Source organism: Vespa crabro, chromosome 3 (genome assembly GCF_910589235.1).
Source record: "Vespa crabro chromosome 3, iyVesCrab1.2, whole genome shotgun sequence".
Taxonomy (NCBI): Eukaryota; Metazoa; Arthropoda; class Insecta; order Hymenoptera; family Vespidae; genus Vespa; species Vespa crabro.
The window spans coordinates 4974311-4989693 of NC_060957.1; the positions used below are offsets into that span (position 1 = coordinate 4974311).

A 15383-nucleotide genomic window follows, 5' to 3' on the forward strand; every position below is an offset into this window, starting at 1 on the left:
TAAACTACTGTGTACCTGACAAAATTAAATAAATATATTACAATTACTGCTTGATGTGCGAAGTTTCTTTCTATATAGTAGGTTATCCATGAAAAATCCACAAGTACATGACTTCAGCGCCAGCTATAAACAAAATATAAACTACAAATTTAAGCGGGAAACATCACGCACCTAACTTATTGTTGTTAAGCTTGATAGATTATATTCCTCTCACGTGTATCTAACAATTGGGTTCGTATAGGTTAAAGTAGGTAGGTTAGTAGATTGAACTCACACTTTTCAATTTCTCATATTTTTATTTTTTTTTATGGTAGCATGCATCTCGCAGTGATTCGTGCTAGATATAACGTTGGTACGCATTTGTTTCGCAAAAAATGCATATAGGATAATAAATATAATTAACACATTTAATAACTGGTATATAAATTTGTGACAGAAAACAAAATCTTATAGAATGTTTTTGTCAAAAATAATTAGCGTTGCAAATGAAAATCATCAATTTATATACTAGAGATTTACTTGTTCTGACTGAAATTTTAAAATTCGTAATAGATATTAAAGTTCATCAACAATGTTTTCAAAGTTTGACTATTAATGAAAAATGCAAATATAACACTTACTGTCAATGGAATATGAAGTAATATACGAAATTCCTTCTTATGGATTACTTTCTTATGGATGTATATTTTTCATTTCAGATATATCTGTACGATTTTTCAAAAACATTGATATGATTGTAGCAGAGGATGTAAAAATTCATAAAGTTAGAGATATTGCGATTGCTAGAAAAAGATATATCAGTGATCAAATTAATGAAGAATATAAATTCACTGCTTATCGTGACAGATGTCATTACGAGAAATGTTAATATTATCTATGCACACCACTCTTGAGAATGCACCAATGATCAAGGCGAAGACAATCGAACTTGTTGAGGATAAGAACAATATCTCAGTAGAGAAACTTGTTTCTCCATTACTTTTAGACATTTTAAATAATTTGCCTTTGGTGGAAGCTGATGTTAATATATTCGAATCGCCAAGAAAATTCGATTATAGATATTTCTGAAGATGTGTTTTAGAATCAAGTATGATGAAAATAGGTGAAAGCATCATTGACTATTGGATATGGATTGTTGACAAACGGAGAAAGGGACAACTTAAAACAATATCTAAAATTTACAACAAACAGTGGTTTCGTTTTATCTTGTGAAAAAAAAACAAATACATAACTGGACATCGATTTTACAGGAATTTCAATTACGTACAGTTTTAAAGAAATGTACTTTCGAGGAATCTTGAATATTGTTAAAAAATACTATTAAAATTCAGGAAAATACCATGATTATTAACGTTAAGAGCAATGAATTTAAGTGGTTGCAACAAGTACAAACTATACTTATCAGGAATGAAAAATAGAATATCAATAATACAAACGGCATACTTGTTGAAGAAGGCAACTTCTAATCTGGTCTTCATTCTAGAATTCATTAATTATTTACAAAATCAACCCGACTGAGACGTCTTCTGAGTTGATTTACTTCAAGATCTTAAAGTTTTCTTTGACATTAACACTTTATTCCTATATTTATATCAGCTACTTCCACCTCGCGAGTCCAAACTTACTTATCACGCCATTATTAGTCAATTGGTATGTATGAAGGCATTTTATCAAATTATTAAGGATTATCATGAAGTAATACAAAAATGTTTTTTAACAGTCACGTAGAGACAAGTACGATATGCTGAGTTGAAAGGTCAATTACAAAGAATTATTAAAATGAAGATCTTGTTATTTTTCATTATGTATCATTGAATTTTAAAGATGTGATGTTGTCAATGAGTAAAATAGCACCAGACGTAAAAACACAAGACAAAAAAGACTTAGATAACCTATTTGGATTTGAATACAGCGGAATCACCATTAATAGTCGTCGTATTATGGGAGTTAACCGCAATAGGTCAATTAATTATTAAAAGATTATTATAAAATCTTGTATATAAAATATTAAGAAATAAAAGTAAATTAAATGAATAATATTATTTTCAGATGTTTATCAAATTTTTGTCAGTTGGACGAAACTTTTTCTTGGACTGTACCTGAAAGTTGGAGTTTAGAGGATGCAGCAACTTTACTGTATGTCTATTGCACATGTATTTTTGCATTTTACATTAATGTAGAAATGAAAAAAGGTGACAAAATACTTATTCATATTGGTTCTGATGGTATTGGCCAAACTGCAATTAACTTAGTCCTTTGGGCTGTGAACGATTTACAGTCGTTACACCAGAAAAACGTAAATTTATTAAAGAAACATTTACTAGTATTGATGATAATCACATTGGAAATTTTCGAGATAATAACTACGAGAAAATGTTTTTGCAACAAACCCATGATGTAGGTGTAGACATTGTTCTAAATTCTTTAGCAGAAGATAAACTTCAAGCGAGTCTGCGTTGTTTAGCCCATAGAGGTAAATTTTCAAAAATTGACGAGTTCGACTTAGCAGTAAGTATGAATTAAGCACCAGAATCTTTATGAAGGGCTGTGTTTTTATAGTGTAATGTTAGATAAGATTATAAACACAAATGACGAAGTCAAAAACGAAATTAGTTCAATATTCAACAAACTTATTAAGGAGAATGCTATCAAGCAGATAATTAGGACAGTCTTCGACAAATATCAATTAAAGACAGCACTTAGATTCATGGCAGCTGAAAAGCATATGGGAAAAGTAATTTAATGTTTGTTGTTGAAATATTTTTTTGTTTTAACAAATTAAATTATAATTTGAAATCCGTATTATATGTCATAAGTACTGATAAAAATCCGCGAAAAGAATGAACCACTGTATATATCCATTTTGGCCAATCCTTCTTAAACATGTATTCTAAACAAGTTATATAGTTCTTGGTGGATTGGGAGGTTTTGATTTGTAATTAATCGATTGGTTAATTCTTCGAAATGCTCAAAATATTTTGCGTAACAGCGTAAAGAATGATTATCAATGTACAAGAATCAAAATATCGGAATCATATGGCGTGAATATCAAGATCCTGGTTAATCTCGATGCAGCTAAACGAGAAGGCTGTGAGCTTATATATTCAATTTCGCGGTTTCTTTGAAAGATAATATTTGTAGAAATCAAATGTCGTAAACTTTCAAGGAATCTTTCAAAAGAAAAGCGTGGGCCACGAAATGTTTGGACGAGGTGACTAGAAAGTTTTGTCTAAATTTTCGACACTTCGTAATTTTGTTTTTCTGTCTCGTATGGAAGAGGAAATGCCGAATAAACGATTTACGGTATGGTTAATTGCATTATGGAAAGAATATGTGAGAAAAAAGTAGAAGGTTTGCCTGGATTAGCTATACAATGGGGAGCGATTAGAGATGTTGGTCTAATTGCTGACATGCAGAATGAAAATAAAGAACTTGTTATCGATGATACGCAACAACAAAAGATATCATGTTTACAAGAACTGAATAGATTTTTGGTACAGGTACATAAATCTATAGTTGCAAGTATGATGGTTGCTGAAAAACTCAACTAGCGTTGAGAATAATATTGTAGATGCTGTTGTAAACATAAATATTTATTTTCCAACTGATATTATTATTATTGATCTTAATAATTTTATTTATGTACTTATATTTCCATGATATACCATTTTACTTATCATTTTCTTAAAAGTATAAATTCTTGATCGCAGGTATTAAAAAGTTAAAGAATATCAGTCTACATACTTCCTTGGCTGAACTTGGAATGGATTCTATGATGGCGGTAGAAATAAAACAGCACAGATCACGCTAAGTTCACGTCAGCCAGTGGAGGAAATAAATATGAGATAGGATAGTAATACCTTACTAGATTAATAATCTTTAAGTAGTTGGAATCATTTTAGCCTCGAACTTACAATTCCTTAATTACGAATCTATACGCTTGCCAATGTGCGACACATTGGTTAAAAAATTTCTATCTTTTTACTATATAAAATCTAAAAGAAATTACAAATTTTTCAGAAATTTGACAATTTTAGAAACTCAAATCCTTTGACATAAACGATTGGACATGTATTTTCTTATTTTTGTCATAGAATCATCTGGTCACAGCTTATTAAATAGTCGAGTGAATTATCATAGCTTCTCTGTACGAGCACTGTGAAACGCATTTCTTTGTGTTTGGAAATGTTCAAAAAATCTGAGCATCAGCTATTTAACCCATTCGAGATCAATTGCACGCTGTGTGTGCAATGCCTTTACGAGGCTATGAGATCGGCTGCATACCGGGGTGCAATAGTAACGATGAAAAAAGAAATTTAGATCCTGGGGACCGTGTTTGAAAAAATTCGCGGTCTCGAATGGGTTAAGCACACTACCAAGTAGGCAATCGCTATTTCACAGAGCATAAAAGATACTATTCAAACGTGTATATGAAAATCAATAGTAGGGGTACGAGCTTCATCTCTTTTGCCGCAAATATTGAGGAACACTTGAATACTAAATTTTTTCTTCGTGAAAAATATCAAAAATAGCATTTACGCCACCAATGAGAGTAGTAGTAATCCTTGACCAATTATAATGAACAAGGTCTCATTTTAAAAATGAAAATTTTATCTACGGCACCCTTTTGATGAAGTTTTAAAAAAGCTTTTTATTTGTGCATAAATTATTCTCGAAAAAATATTATTTTTTAACAATATTTGTTTCAAAGAAAATAAAGTTTTTCAAAAATTCGCTGAAAAAATACCGTAAACTAAAATTAAACCTTCGTCTTTAAAATGAGACCTTGTTCAATAAAATCGGTCACAATTACCCCTGTTCTCATTGAAAGCGTAATCCATTGAAAAACCAGAGATAATGAACAGCCTTAAATAGTAAGTGTATTTTTAAGTCCCTCCGATCACTCGTTAAGCAAAGGTCCAAATTGGCATGAATGATTGTAATTAATTAGTAGAAAAGCATTGAATGACTATGAGTAAATTTCTTTGCAGATTTACTCATGAATGATTTTATATTTTTTGATTTATTTATCAGATCAGGATAGGTTCTTTTTGTCCGAAATCATTTATAATTATTTGAATATTGAAATTTTGAATATTTCCATACAAGAAACAAATTTTGTAGTACTATCGAATCAAATTTGTATGGAATAGAAACAGGCTTAAATTTTTGCACGGAGGGACATAAAAGTTTTCAATTAGATGAAATACGGAATGGTTGTTTTCAAACGCATTGTACACATTGCGATTTGATTTGTTTTTAGAAGAATAATTCTTTACAAATAGAATCACCGTTAAATTGTGATCTTAACAGTTAGTTCCGCGTATAAATCGCGAAAGATCGTGAACTCGGGAGGGAATAATTAATAAATAAGATTATTTTACTAACATATAAACAATTCTTACCAACATTACAAAAATCCTAAGATATGATTAATATACATATATACTATCGATTTAAAATTGATTATGTTGAATACATATCAGTTTAGATTTTTATACGAGAAGCTATAAATGGATCTCCAGATGCAGTAACCTTCTGATAAGACCAGGGTTGATAATACTTGCGATATATAGAAATCTTATGGGATGCAAGTGCTACCGAGCGAATGGTTGCATATTTCAAGACTTTATTAAAATCTTTTAAATCTAATTCCGATTAAACATAGTTTGAATATAATAAAATTCTAAAATAATTTCTTAGAAAAAAGCATAGAAAACTTTTCTATCGAACTTACGCTCGATATCATACCTACATATTTCCTATTTATTTTTATTTACTCTGATTAATAAATATCAAATATGGGCCCTTGAGACTCTGATTAATAAATATCAAATGTGGGCCCTTGAGACTCTGATTAATAAATATCAAATGTTGGCCTTGGATGGGTCTCCTTTTTTCGAATGTTTAATTTTTTTATTATTTCGGAAAAAAGAAATACAAAAATACTTCCTTAAATCTTAGCCATCCGTCGTGCTTGAGAAGAAATATACTAGTATAATAACAATAAATATATAAAATATCCATTTAATTAGTTTATGCAAAATCATCTTTATGCTAATTCGATCGATAGCGCCGTCTAAATTAGTCAATGAAGTAATATAAGACTTTATCGTAGACGTTGCAAATTCGTCCGAAAATAACATTTCTCATTAGCATAACAGCGTGTCTAAAGAGTTATACGAAGTTCTTTTTTAATATCCATTTTTAATCGATTACAATAATATGTATTTAAGATTGTTCATTATCCCTAATCTTATAACACGTATATGGATAAGATTGTCCATTATCCCTAATCTTATTATGCCAACAATGAGTACAGGTGTAATTCTTGAATTATTTCAATTAATAAAACCTTATTTTAAATATGAAGATTTAAGGGAGAACATAACTTTTTCGATTTTTTGAAAGTTTTATTTTTATGCATAAACTATTCTCGAAAAAACATCGTTTTTTGATACGATTTTTTTTCAAAGAAATTAAAGTTTTTTCAAAAATTCGCAAAAGTAATGTTCGTGCTTGATCCTTCATCTTCGTTCATCAAAATAGTTTAAGAATTACATTTGTACTTATTGTTGAAATTACCCATTGTAAAATCAAAGGTAATGAACAATCATATTTAAATAGTATATTATATATATAGGGGAATAGTGTTTCTCTATTACGCTTGTAGTTCATATTTTGTCCATATTTGTCGCTGAAGCCATGTATGTTATGAACAAAAATTCATGAACAGCCTTAATAATAATAATATTAATAATAATTAATAATAGAAATATACGAAAAATTATAAAGCCAAAAGTTTATGAACTGGGATTGGATTAATAGAGAACAATTCAAAATAAATAAATAAATAAATAAAAATGTAATTAAAAATTAAAAGGTTCGTTTATATCAACGTATATAACCTAATATATATGCATTTTCCGCATTAATATGCTAATATTTTTTATACTATACTTTTTCCTAACAGTTAATTTCTTCTTAATAAGAGGATTATAAATAGAATGATTATGGAGAATGTGAGGTAAGGAGGAATTAATTTGATGATATTAAATTGTTAGATTAATAATATAGCAATTCTAAAGATTGTCTTTTTTTTTAATTTATGTGTTATAGTTCTTCATTTTTTTAGTATCTAAAGTATTAAAGTGGAAATATGTTAATAATCACTGGTTATCGTAGCATTATAATAAGGATAATTCATTTGAAAACCAGAAAATTAGGCTTACATTAGCGTATACAAACAAACCGTTTGTACAAATAATTATACCTTCTTTTAAAGAAACTAATCTTTACAGAAAAATTAATGCATTCTTAAAATACTCTTTTATTTAGTACATTACTTACTTAGTACTTTAGAAAATGTTAAATAGTGAATGTCTATACATTTTTTTTATGTTAAATATTGGTTGGTGAAAATGTAAATTTTTGAACGAACATTTTAGATGCTTGGAAAAATTATAAATATAACTCCTAGTCATAGTTGACTGTATATAACAAGTTTGAAACTCAATGCAAAAGGTAGAAAGGAAAGATGTCCTTCATCAGAAACATCCTAACATATACAATCTTTTTCAAAGTAGATTGTAATTCAATCCTTTTACATTCTAATTGAAGGCAAATATTTTCAATTATATCGATTATGTCATTGACGTAATTTCATGCGGTTTTGTGGTAAAAATTGGTAATATTATTACAGGATTTATCTGATGAATCATTGAGATATAAATAATGCTTTTAAGACAACCTATAGGTATTTGGAATGCTACAAACCAGTTTGTAAGTCTTTTTATTGTATCTTCTATTTAAAGAAATGCAGAGGCAGAAACTCGCATTCTCTCGTGCGATCTCATCTTCGGTACGAGCGTGACATGAATCAAGTTAGCTTTGGGAAACTCCTGAAGATCGATGACGTAGCTTAATCCTAGCCGATTAGCGTCAGTCTTATCGATTACATTACAAAGAGCGGTACATACTCCTGGTAAGAATAAAATAATAACTATTCATTGCCATCCGACATATGTCTTCGACTTATGTCGGTTTCGATCGTATCAGCTAAACATGTCCTTTCACTATGGGTAGCATCCTTATATATATATACAAGTATCGAAAGAGGATGTCCTCAGTAATAGATGCTCAATTGTCTTATATACTTCGTAGGTGTTCTTGAATATTTGGCGATAAACGATTAAATGGATAATATATTTTCTTTGAACAATATTTATTTAAGATGTTATTTTCTTCTTACTTGCTTTGCTACGACGTATGCAGCTCCAGGTATCGTTTATTTTTTTTTTCTTTAAATTATTTAATTTCTTTTCTATTATCATTTTAATAACGCGATATGTTTTTTAGGAGTTTTAGGATCGTTTGCCGGTAGTAGTTCCGCTGCATTCAGTATGTATAATTTATATTAATTATTTTCATCGATATATTATATATATACGTTTTGCAAAAACTTCGCGTAAATTAAACATCGAAATAAAAATGAAATTGTGACCTATTCATTGTAATTTTTTTAATAAAATGTCAAATAAAACTGATGTTATTTGTATTATTTTAGGTAGTGCTTCAGCTAGTGCACATGCAGGTTCTGTTGCAAGTGCAATCAGTTCTGCAAATGCTTTCACTGGTGGTGCTTTTCCTTCGAAAAATCCTGATGGAACATATGGATTAACTCACCAGCAAGGCATTTCTGCTGGGTCTGGAAGCTATATAGAACTTGGAAATATTAATCCAGATTCTAATAAGTTTGGATTATCTCATCAAGTCTCTGGTACTAAAGGAAGTTACAATAATAAGTCTCAAATACCATGTTCCGGATGTCCAAATAATAAAGAAAAATGGGAACTAGATAACTATGATGATCAATCTGAAGAAAAGGAAGAAGAATGGCAAGAAGCGGAACAAGATGATTGTGACGATGGCCAATACAGACTTGAACATCATTATCACCATCATAAAAGTGGAGTAGATAAGAAACAAGAAGAACAAACCATGTCAAGCATACATAAAATAGAAAATACCAATCAATATAATTACAATCAAGCTAATAATAAAGGTGGATATACAACCAGTAGTACCAAAGGACAGGGAAATCTCAATGATAGAACATACAATAATTATGGTAATCTTGGATATGTTGGAGCAAATAATCAAAATTTAAATAATAATTATGATGCTTATCAACATAATACTGGTGCTTTGAAAGATTCCTTGCATCCTTCTTCAAGTTGGACTGATATAAATAAAAAGAAAGATGAAAATGAAAATAAAAATTCAGGCATTCCTGGAGTTCTAACATCTACTTCAACTACAGATAATAAATATGGAAATACAAATAAAGATACAGTTGGTGGTATAACATCTAGCCAACCAAATGTAGGAAACAAACAACATTCATATGATCAACAAAATACAGGACAATGGAAAAATCACGCTAATAAAGATAATTCACCGAGTGGAGTTGTTGGTAATGTGAGTGTAGGATCAGGTTGTACACCTGGAGTCTCTTCTGCTGCTTGTTCAACTGAACCATCAACTTTGCAAAAAAACATACCAATTCCTACGAAAATATATGGAACTGTTGGTAATGGACCTGGTAATGTACATGTAGGAAACAAACCACATTCATATGATCAACAAAATACAGGACAATGGAAAGATCACGCTGATAAAGATAATTCACCGAGTGGAGTTGTTGGTGATGTGGGTGTAGGATCAGGTTGTACACCTGGAGTCTCTTCTGCTGGTTGTTCAAGTGTACCATCAACTTTGCAAAAAAACACACCTATTCCTACTCAAATATATGGAACTGTTAGTAGTGGACCTGCCAATGTACATGTAGGAAACAAACCACATTCATATGATCAACAAAATACAGGACAATGGAAAGATCACGCTGATAAAGATAATTCACCGAGTGGAGTTGTTGGTAATGTGGGTGTAGGATCAGGTTGTACACCTGGAGTCTCTTCTGCTGGTTGTTCAAGTGTACCATCAACTTTGCAAAAAAACACACCTATTCCTACTCAAATATATGGAACTGTTAGTAGTGCACCTGGTAATGTACATATAGGAAACAAACCACATTCATATGATCAACAAAATACAGGACAATGGAAAGATCACGCTGATAAAGATAATTCACCGAGTGGAGTTGTTGGTAATGTGGGAGTAGGATCAGGTTGTACACCAGGAGTTTCTTCTGCTGCTTGTTCAACTAAACCATCAACTTTGCAAAAAAACACACCTATTCCTACTCAAATATATGGAACTGTTGGTAGTGGACCTGGTAATGTACATGTAGGAAACAAACCACATTCATATGATCAACAAAATACAGGACAATGGAAAGGTCACGCTAATAAAGATAATTCACTGAGTGGAGTTGTTAGTAATGTGGGTGTAGGATCAGATTGTACACCTGGAGTCTCTTCTGCTGGTTGTTCAAGTGTACCATCAACTTTGCAAAAAAACACACCTATTCCTACTCAAATATATGGAACTGCTGGTAGTGGACCTGCCAATGTACATGTAGGAAACAAACCACATTCATATGATCAACAAAATACAGGACAATGGAAAGATCACGCTAATAAAGATAATTCACCGAGTGGAGTTGTTATTAATGTGGGTGTAGAATCAGGTTGTACACCTGGAGTCTCTTTTGCTGCTTGTTCAAGTGTACCATCAACTTTGCAAAAAAACACACCTATTCCTACTCAAATACATGGAACTGTTGGTAGTGGACCTGGTAATGTACATATAGGAAACAAACCACATTTATATGATCAACAAAATACAAGACAGTGGAAAGATTATGCCAATAAAGATAATTCACCGAGTGGAATTGCTGGTAATGTTGGTGTAGGATCCGGTTGTACACCTGGAGTCTCTTCTGCTGCTTGTTCAACTGAACCATCAACTTTGCAAAAAAACACACCTATTCCTACTCAAATATATGGAACTGTTGGTAGTAGACCTGATAATGTACATGTAGGAAACAAACCACATTCATATGATCACCAAAATACAGGACAATGGAAAGATCACGCTGATAAAGATAATTCACCGAGTGTAGTTGTTGGTAATGTGGGTGTAGAATCAGGTTGTACACCTGGAGTCTCTTCTGCTGCTTGTTCAAGTGTACCATCAACTTTGCAAAAAAACACACCTATTCCTACTCAAATATATGGAACTGTTAGTAGTGCACCTGGTAATGTACATATAGGAAACAAACCACATTCATATGATCAACAAAATACAGGACAATGGAAAGATCACGCTGATAAAGATAATTCACCGAGTGGAGTTGTTGGTAATGTGGGTGTAGAATCAGGTTGTACACCTGGAGTCTCTTCTGCTGCTTGTTCAAGTGTACCATCAACTTTGCAAAAAAACACACCTATTCCTACTCAAATATATGGAACTGTTGGTAGTGGACCTGGTAATGTACATGTAGGAAACAAACCACATTCATATGATCAACAAAATACAGGACAATGGAAAGATCACGCTAATAAAGATAATTCACTGAGTGGAGTTGTTAGTAATGTGGGTGTAGGATCAGATTGTACACCTGGAGTCTCTTCTGCTGGTTGTTCAAGTGTACCATCAACTTTGCAAAAAAACACACCTATTCCTACTCAAATATATGGAACTGCTGGTAGTGGACCTGCCAATGTACATGTAGGAAACAAACCACATTCATATGATCAACAAAATACAGGACAATGGAAAGATCACGCTAATAAAGATAATTCACCGAGTGGAGTTGTTAGTAATGTGGGTGTAGAATCAGGTTGTACACCTGGAGTCTCTTCTGCTGCTTGTTCAAGTGTACCATCAACTTTGCAAAAAAACACACCTATTCCTACTCAAATATATGGAACTGTTGGTAGTGGACCTGGTAATGTACATATAGGAAACAAACCACATTTATATGATCAACAAAATACAAGACAGTGGAAAGATTATGCCAATAATGATAATTCACCGAGTGGAATTGCTGGTAATGTTGGTGTAGGATCCGGTTGTACTCCTGGAATATCCTTATCTTCTTGTTCGAGTGAAATACCAACTGTGCAAAAGAACGTTCCAACTTTTTCTCAAACATTTGGTACTACCGGTAGTGGAGCTTCTTATCAAAATAACAAAAATACTAACCAACCTAGTGGCTCAAGAAATTGTGGTACTTCTGGTAGTAGCACATGCATAGGTAGCGCAGGATATCCCATAGGAAGTTCTCAAACAACAGTTGGTGCTATTGGAAATGGACACAATGTTCATGGACAAAGTGGTTCTGGAGATAAAAATTCTTATAAATGGAATGGTACAAATCCTTTCTTACATGGAGGACAAGGCAATCTGAAACCAGTTATACATACAACTAGTTCACCTATATTTATTACGAATAGTCTTGATGCATTCGATACAACTTCCAAACCTATTGGTTTTGGTAATCCTTTTCTAGATGGTACTATAAGTAATACATTCGGAACTCAACATGATAAACATAATGTAGAAGTAACTCCTATTAAAAGTGATGCTTTAGATAAACCTATTGGTGTGGGAAATCCATTTTTAACGAACGGAAATGGAGGAAGCAAAAGCAGTACTCCAATTTATTCTGGTGCAAGTATAGGAAGCGTTTCAAGTATCAGCATTCTACCATTAGTTACAACAACTATTAAACCTATTGGGCAAAATAATCCATTTTTGGAAGTATCAGGTGGAAATGTAGTAAACAAATATCCTCTTGGAGTACATCCAAATGTAGCTGAAAACAACAAAAATGTATTCTCTGGAAGTGGAACTTCTGAAGATAAGGATTCAATACATTTTTCTAAATCAGGAGTAGGAATTACATCTCCTGGAACTTATTCAAATACAAATCGTGGAGTGAAGAGTAGTAATCAGCATAACAAATTTTTTGGAAATGTTGCAACTAGTAATGCAGGTTCTTCGAGTACCGGAAACATTGATACAGACAAAAGTACTGGACTCAATATTCCTAGTGCATATAATAGTAATAATACTGGTCATGGTGTAAGTTCGTTGACAGGAACAGCTGGTAATAACAAACCTTCTTACACACTTTCAACATCTCCTGGATTTTATGATTATAAAAATATGTCACCACAAACAAGTGGAAATGGTGGTGCCACCAATGACAATAGAAATTCTCCCTCCAATTCTTTGATTAATGAAAATAATGCAAATGGTCAATTTAATCCTCAAATAACAAATGCTGGAGCACAATCATTTGCAGGTGCTCATGCCGGAAGTTTCGCTAGTTCTTTTAGTAGTTCTCAAGCTTCAAGTTCAAGTTCGAGTTTTGCTAGCAGTAAATCTGGATCATATACAGCTAATGGAGGTTTGCTATTTCTATAGTTTCTTATATTGAACATTTTTTTGCTTTTTATTTCATATTTTTTATATGCATTTTTCAGATCCGAATATTTTACATCAATTGAACGGTAATTGGCCGTTTGACATTGCTAGAAGTGTGAGTGGAGCCAGTTCTTGGCCATCCTTAAACGCAGGATCGCACGCCTCTGCATTTGCTAGCAGTAGCGTTGGCGGTGCGTATTTTTAATTTGAATATTTTGTGAATTATTAAAATATCATAATTAATTAAATTATAATTTTTCTAGGCTGGCCCGGATCTGAACCGATCAGTGTAAAAAGTTAATAAATTAAATATAAAAGCACAATTCAAATATGGAAGAAAAAAAGAAGAAAAACTTTTTAAAAGCAACCATTATCGTATATAATTCAAGATGATATTATCATTTAAAGCGAAAATATTAAGTTATGATTGAAATGAATAAAGAGCAAAGATGTGTAACGCTTGAAAAAATTTCTAAATATATATCTTTTAATTAAATATATTATGTATATTTACATAATATATAAAACGCAAATTGTGTTTTATACTTCCCTTTCTTTTTTTCTTTTTTATTTTCTTTGATTTTATTATCATGAACTTTAATATGAAAAAGTATGCAGATCAAAAAGAAACTTTGTTACAAAGATGAATGATATTCGGTGTATCAGGATCACTTATGTTTATTCTTACATTTAGAGAGATGCTGAATGGATTCCAGAAAGAGAATAAATAGTAAGCGAATATATTCACGATTGACTACGATTGGTCGTTTTCCATGTGTGTACGGAACACGTGGCATATGCATTTTAACCAATAAGAATATTAAATAGAGTGATTGGCGGGAGTTGCATCGAAGCAAGATTATCGATCATTTCTACGTTTACATAATTTTCAAAATGTAATTATTTTACAAGAACTTACCCGATTAGAAGATCAATGATCTTTTTCTGTAGAGAACAGCCGAGTATTATTAAAATATATACTCTTAAAATCGTTAATGTTTTATATAAATGATTTACGTTATAATGATGATTAAATAAAATTCATATTCGTCGATACTTTAGGCGTTTAATGGTATATTTCACAAATCGTGTTTTCCTTTTACATGGGCTGATTTTCTAACAGAAACAGAATTTGTAAAAACCTCGGAAAAACGATGGGTAGAAATATATAATATAACACAATATTGCAGAGAGCGCAGGCTCTATTTATACACAGTGCACTCCTCGTCGGGAACTACCGATTAAAAACGTTTTTCGATAAAATAGAACGTTCTCCTAAAGAGATTACATCCGAAACGTTTTTTAGAGTAATCTCTTTTTTATTTTTCTTTATATTTCGTTATTTTTTTCTTTTCTTTCGTGCCTCTTTCCTTCCTTGTCTTCTTTTCATTTTTCTCGTGCTCGACACTTGTCTCCTTCTTTTGTTATCTACATTACAACTATTCAGTACATAGAAGACAACGTTTGCGCAGCACCTGTAAATATACATATCTTTATTTATTCTTAACGTGTAAACAATTTGACAAAGTGCTTAACAAATGCATTATTCTTCTTTTTCTTCTTGTTTTTTTTCTTGTTTTTCTTCTTTTTTTTTGTTCTTTTCTTTTTTTTGTTTTCGTTTAATCCTTTAATGTATTCACCGTCCGGCGGAACTCGAAATTGTCGATCGTGGAAATTTTTTTTTTATTTCGAGTTCGGCCTATTATCACTTAATCGTTGCGTAAAATTTTACACTTATCGCGAAAACTGAACTATTTTAAGATGTGCGGAAACGAAGGGTACAAGGTAAAAAACAAAATGAGAAATGGCGATAAGTCGTACAAGTATGTATGTATGTATGTATGTATATATATATGTATATATATATTTATATAATATATATAATATGCCCTATGTGAAACGGAAAGAGTTTATTCGTCGAAAGAGTTCAGAGTACTTTGGCAATGAGAGAGTTTCTACACGTATTATCGCGAGTGATAGCGATC

General features: G+C 31.6%; 1 protein-coding gene and 1 long non-coding RNA gene across 7 annotated transcripts; one reads left to right on the forward strand and one right to left on the reverse strand.

Moving 5' to 3' along the window:
• The first annotated feature begins 123 nt into the window (after positions 1 to 123).
• LOC124422541 lies at positions 124 to 14929 on the forward strand. Of its 6 annotated transcripts, none has more exons than XM_046959099.1 (10): positions 124 to 255; positions 699 to 1650; positions 1721 to 1960; positions 2050 to 2136; positions 7815 to 7984; positions 8164 to 8280; positions 8359 to 8400; positions 8567 to 13381; positions 13458 to 13589; positions 13662 to 14929. In XM_046959099.1, the coding sequence occupies exons 6-10, from the start codon at positions 8196 to 8198 to the stop codon at positions 13697 to 13699; spliced, it is 5112 nt and encodes a 1703-aa protein (XP_046815055.1). In that variant the 5' UTR covers positions 124 to 255; positions 699 to 1650; positions 1721 to 1960; positions 2050 to 2136; positions 7815 to 7984; positions 8164 to 8195; the 3' UTR covers positions 13700 to 14929. The 6 variants fall into 6 exon arrangements, with proteins under 6 accessions (XP_046815055.1, XP_046815054.1, XP_046815053.1 ...); XM_046959098.1 differs by having other exon boundaries at positions 157 to 251; XM_046959097.1 differs by having other exon boundaries at positions 255 to 352.
• Positions 3794 to 7808, reverse strand: LOC124422542. The gene is made up of 2 exons (XR_006941877.1): positions 4786 to 7808; positions 3794 to 4564 (listed from the first exon to the last, which is right to left on the reverse strand). It is a non-coding gene; the product is annotated as an uncharacterized LOC124422542 (long non-coding RNA).
• Positions 14930 to 15383: the final 454 nt, after the last annotated feature.

Excerpts from the sequence above, each read along its gene's own strand:
- LOC124422541 (XM_046959099.1), top strand. The coding sequence starts at position 8,196 with ATGGATAATATATTTTCTTTGAACAATATTTATTTAAGATGTTATTTT. Across the intron at positions 8,281-8,358 it reads TACGACGTATGCAGCTCCAG|GAGTTTTAGGATCGTTTGCC; the intron begins GTATCGTTTATT and ends TATGTTTTTTAG. Across the intron at positions 8,401-8,566 it reads TAGTAGTTCCGCTGCATTCA|GTAGTGCTTCAGCTAGTGCA; the intron begins GTATGTATAATT and ends GTATTATTTTAG.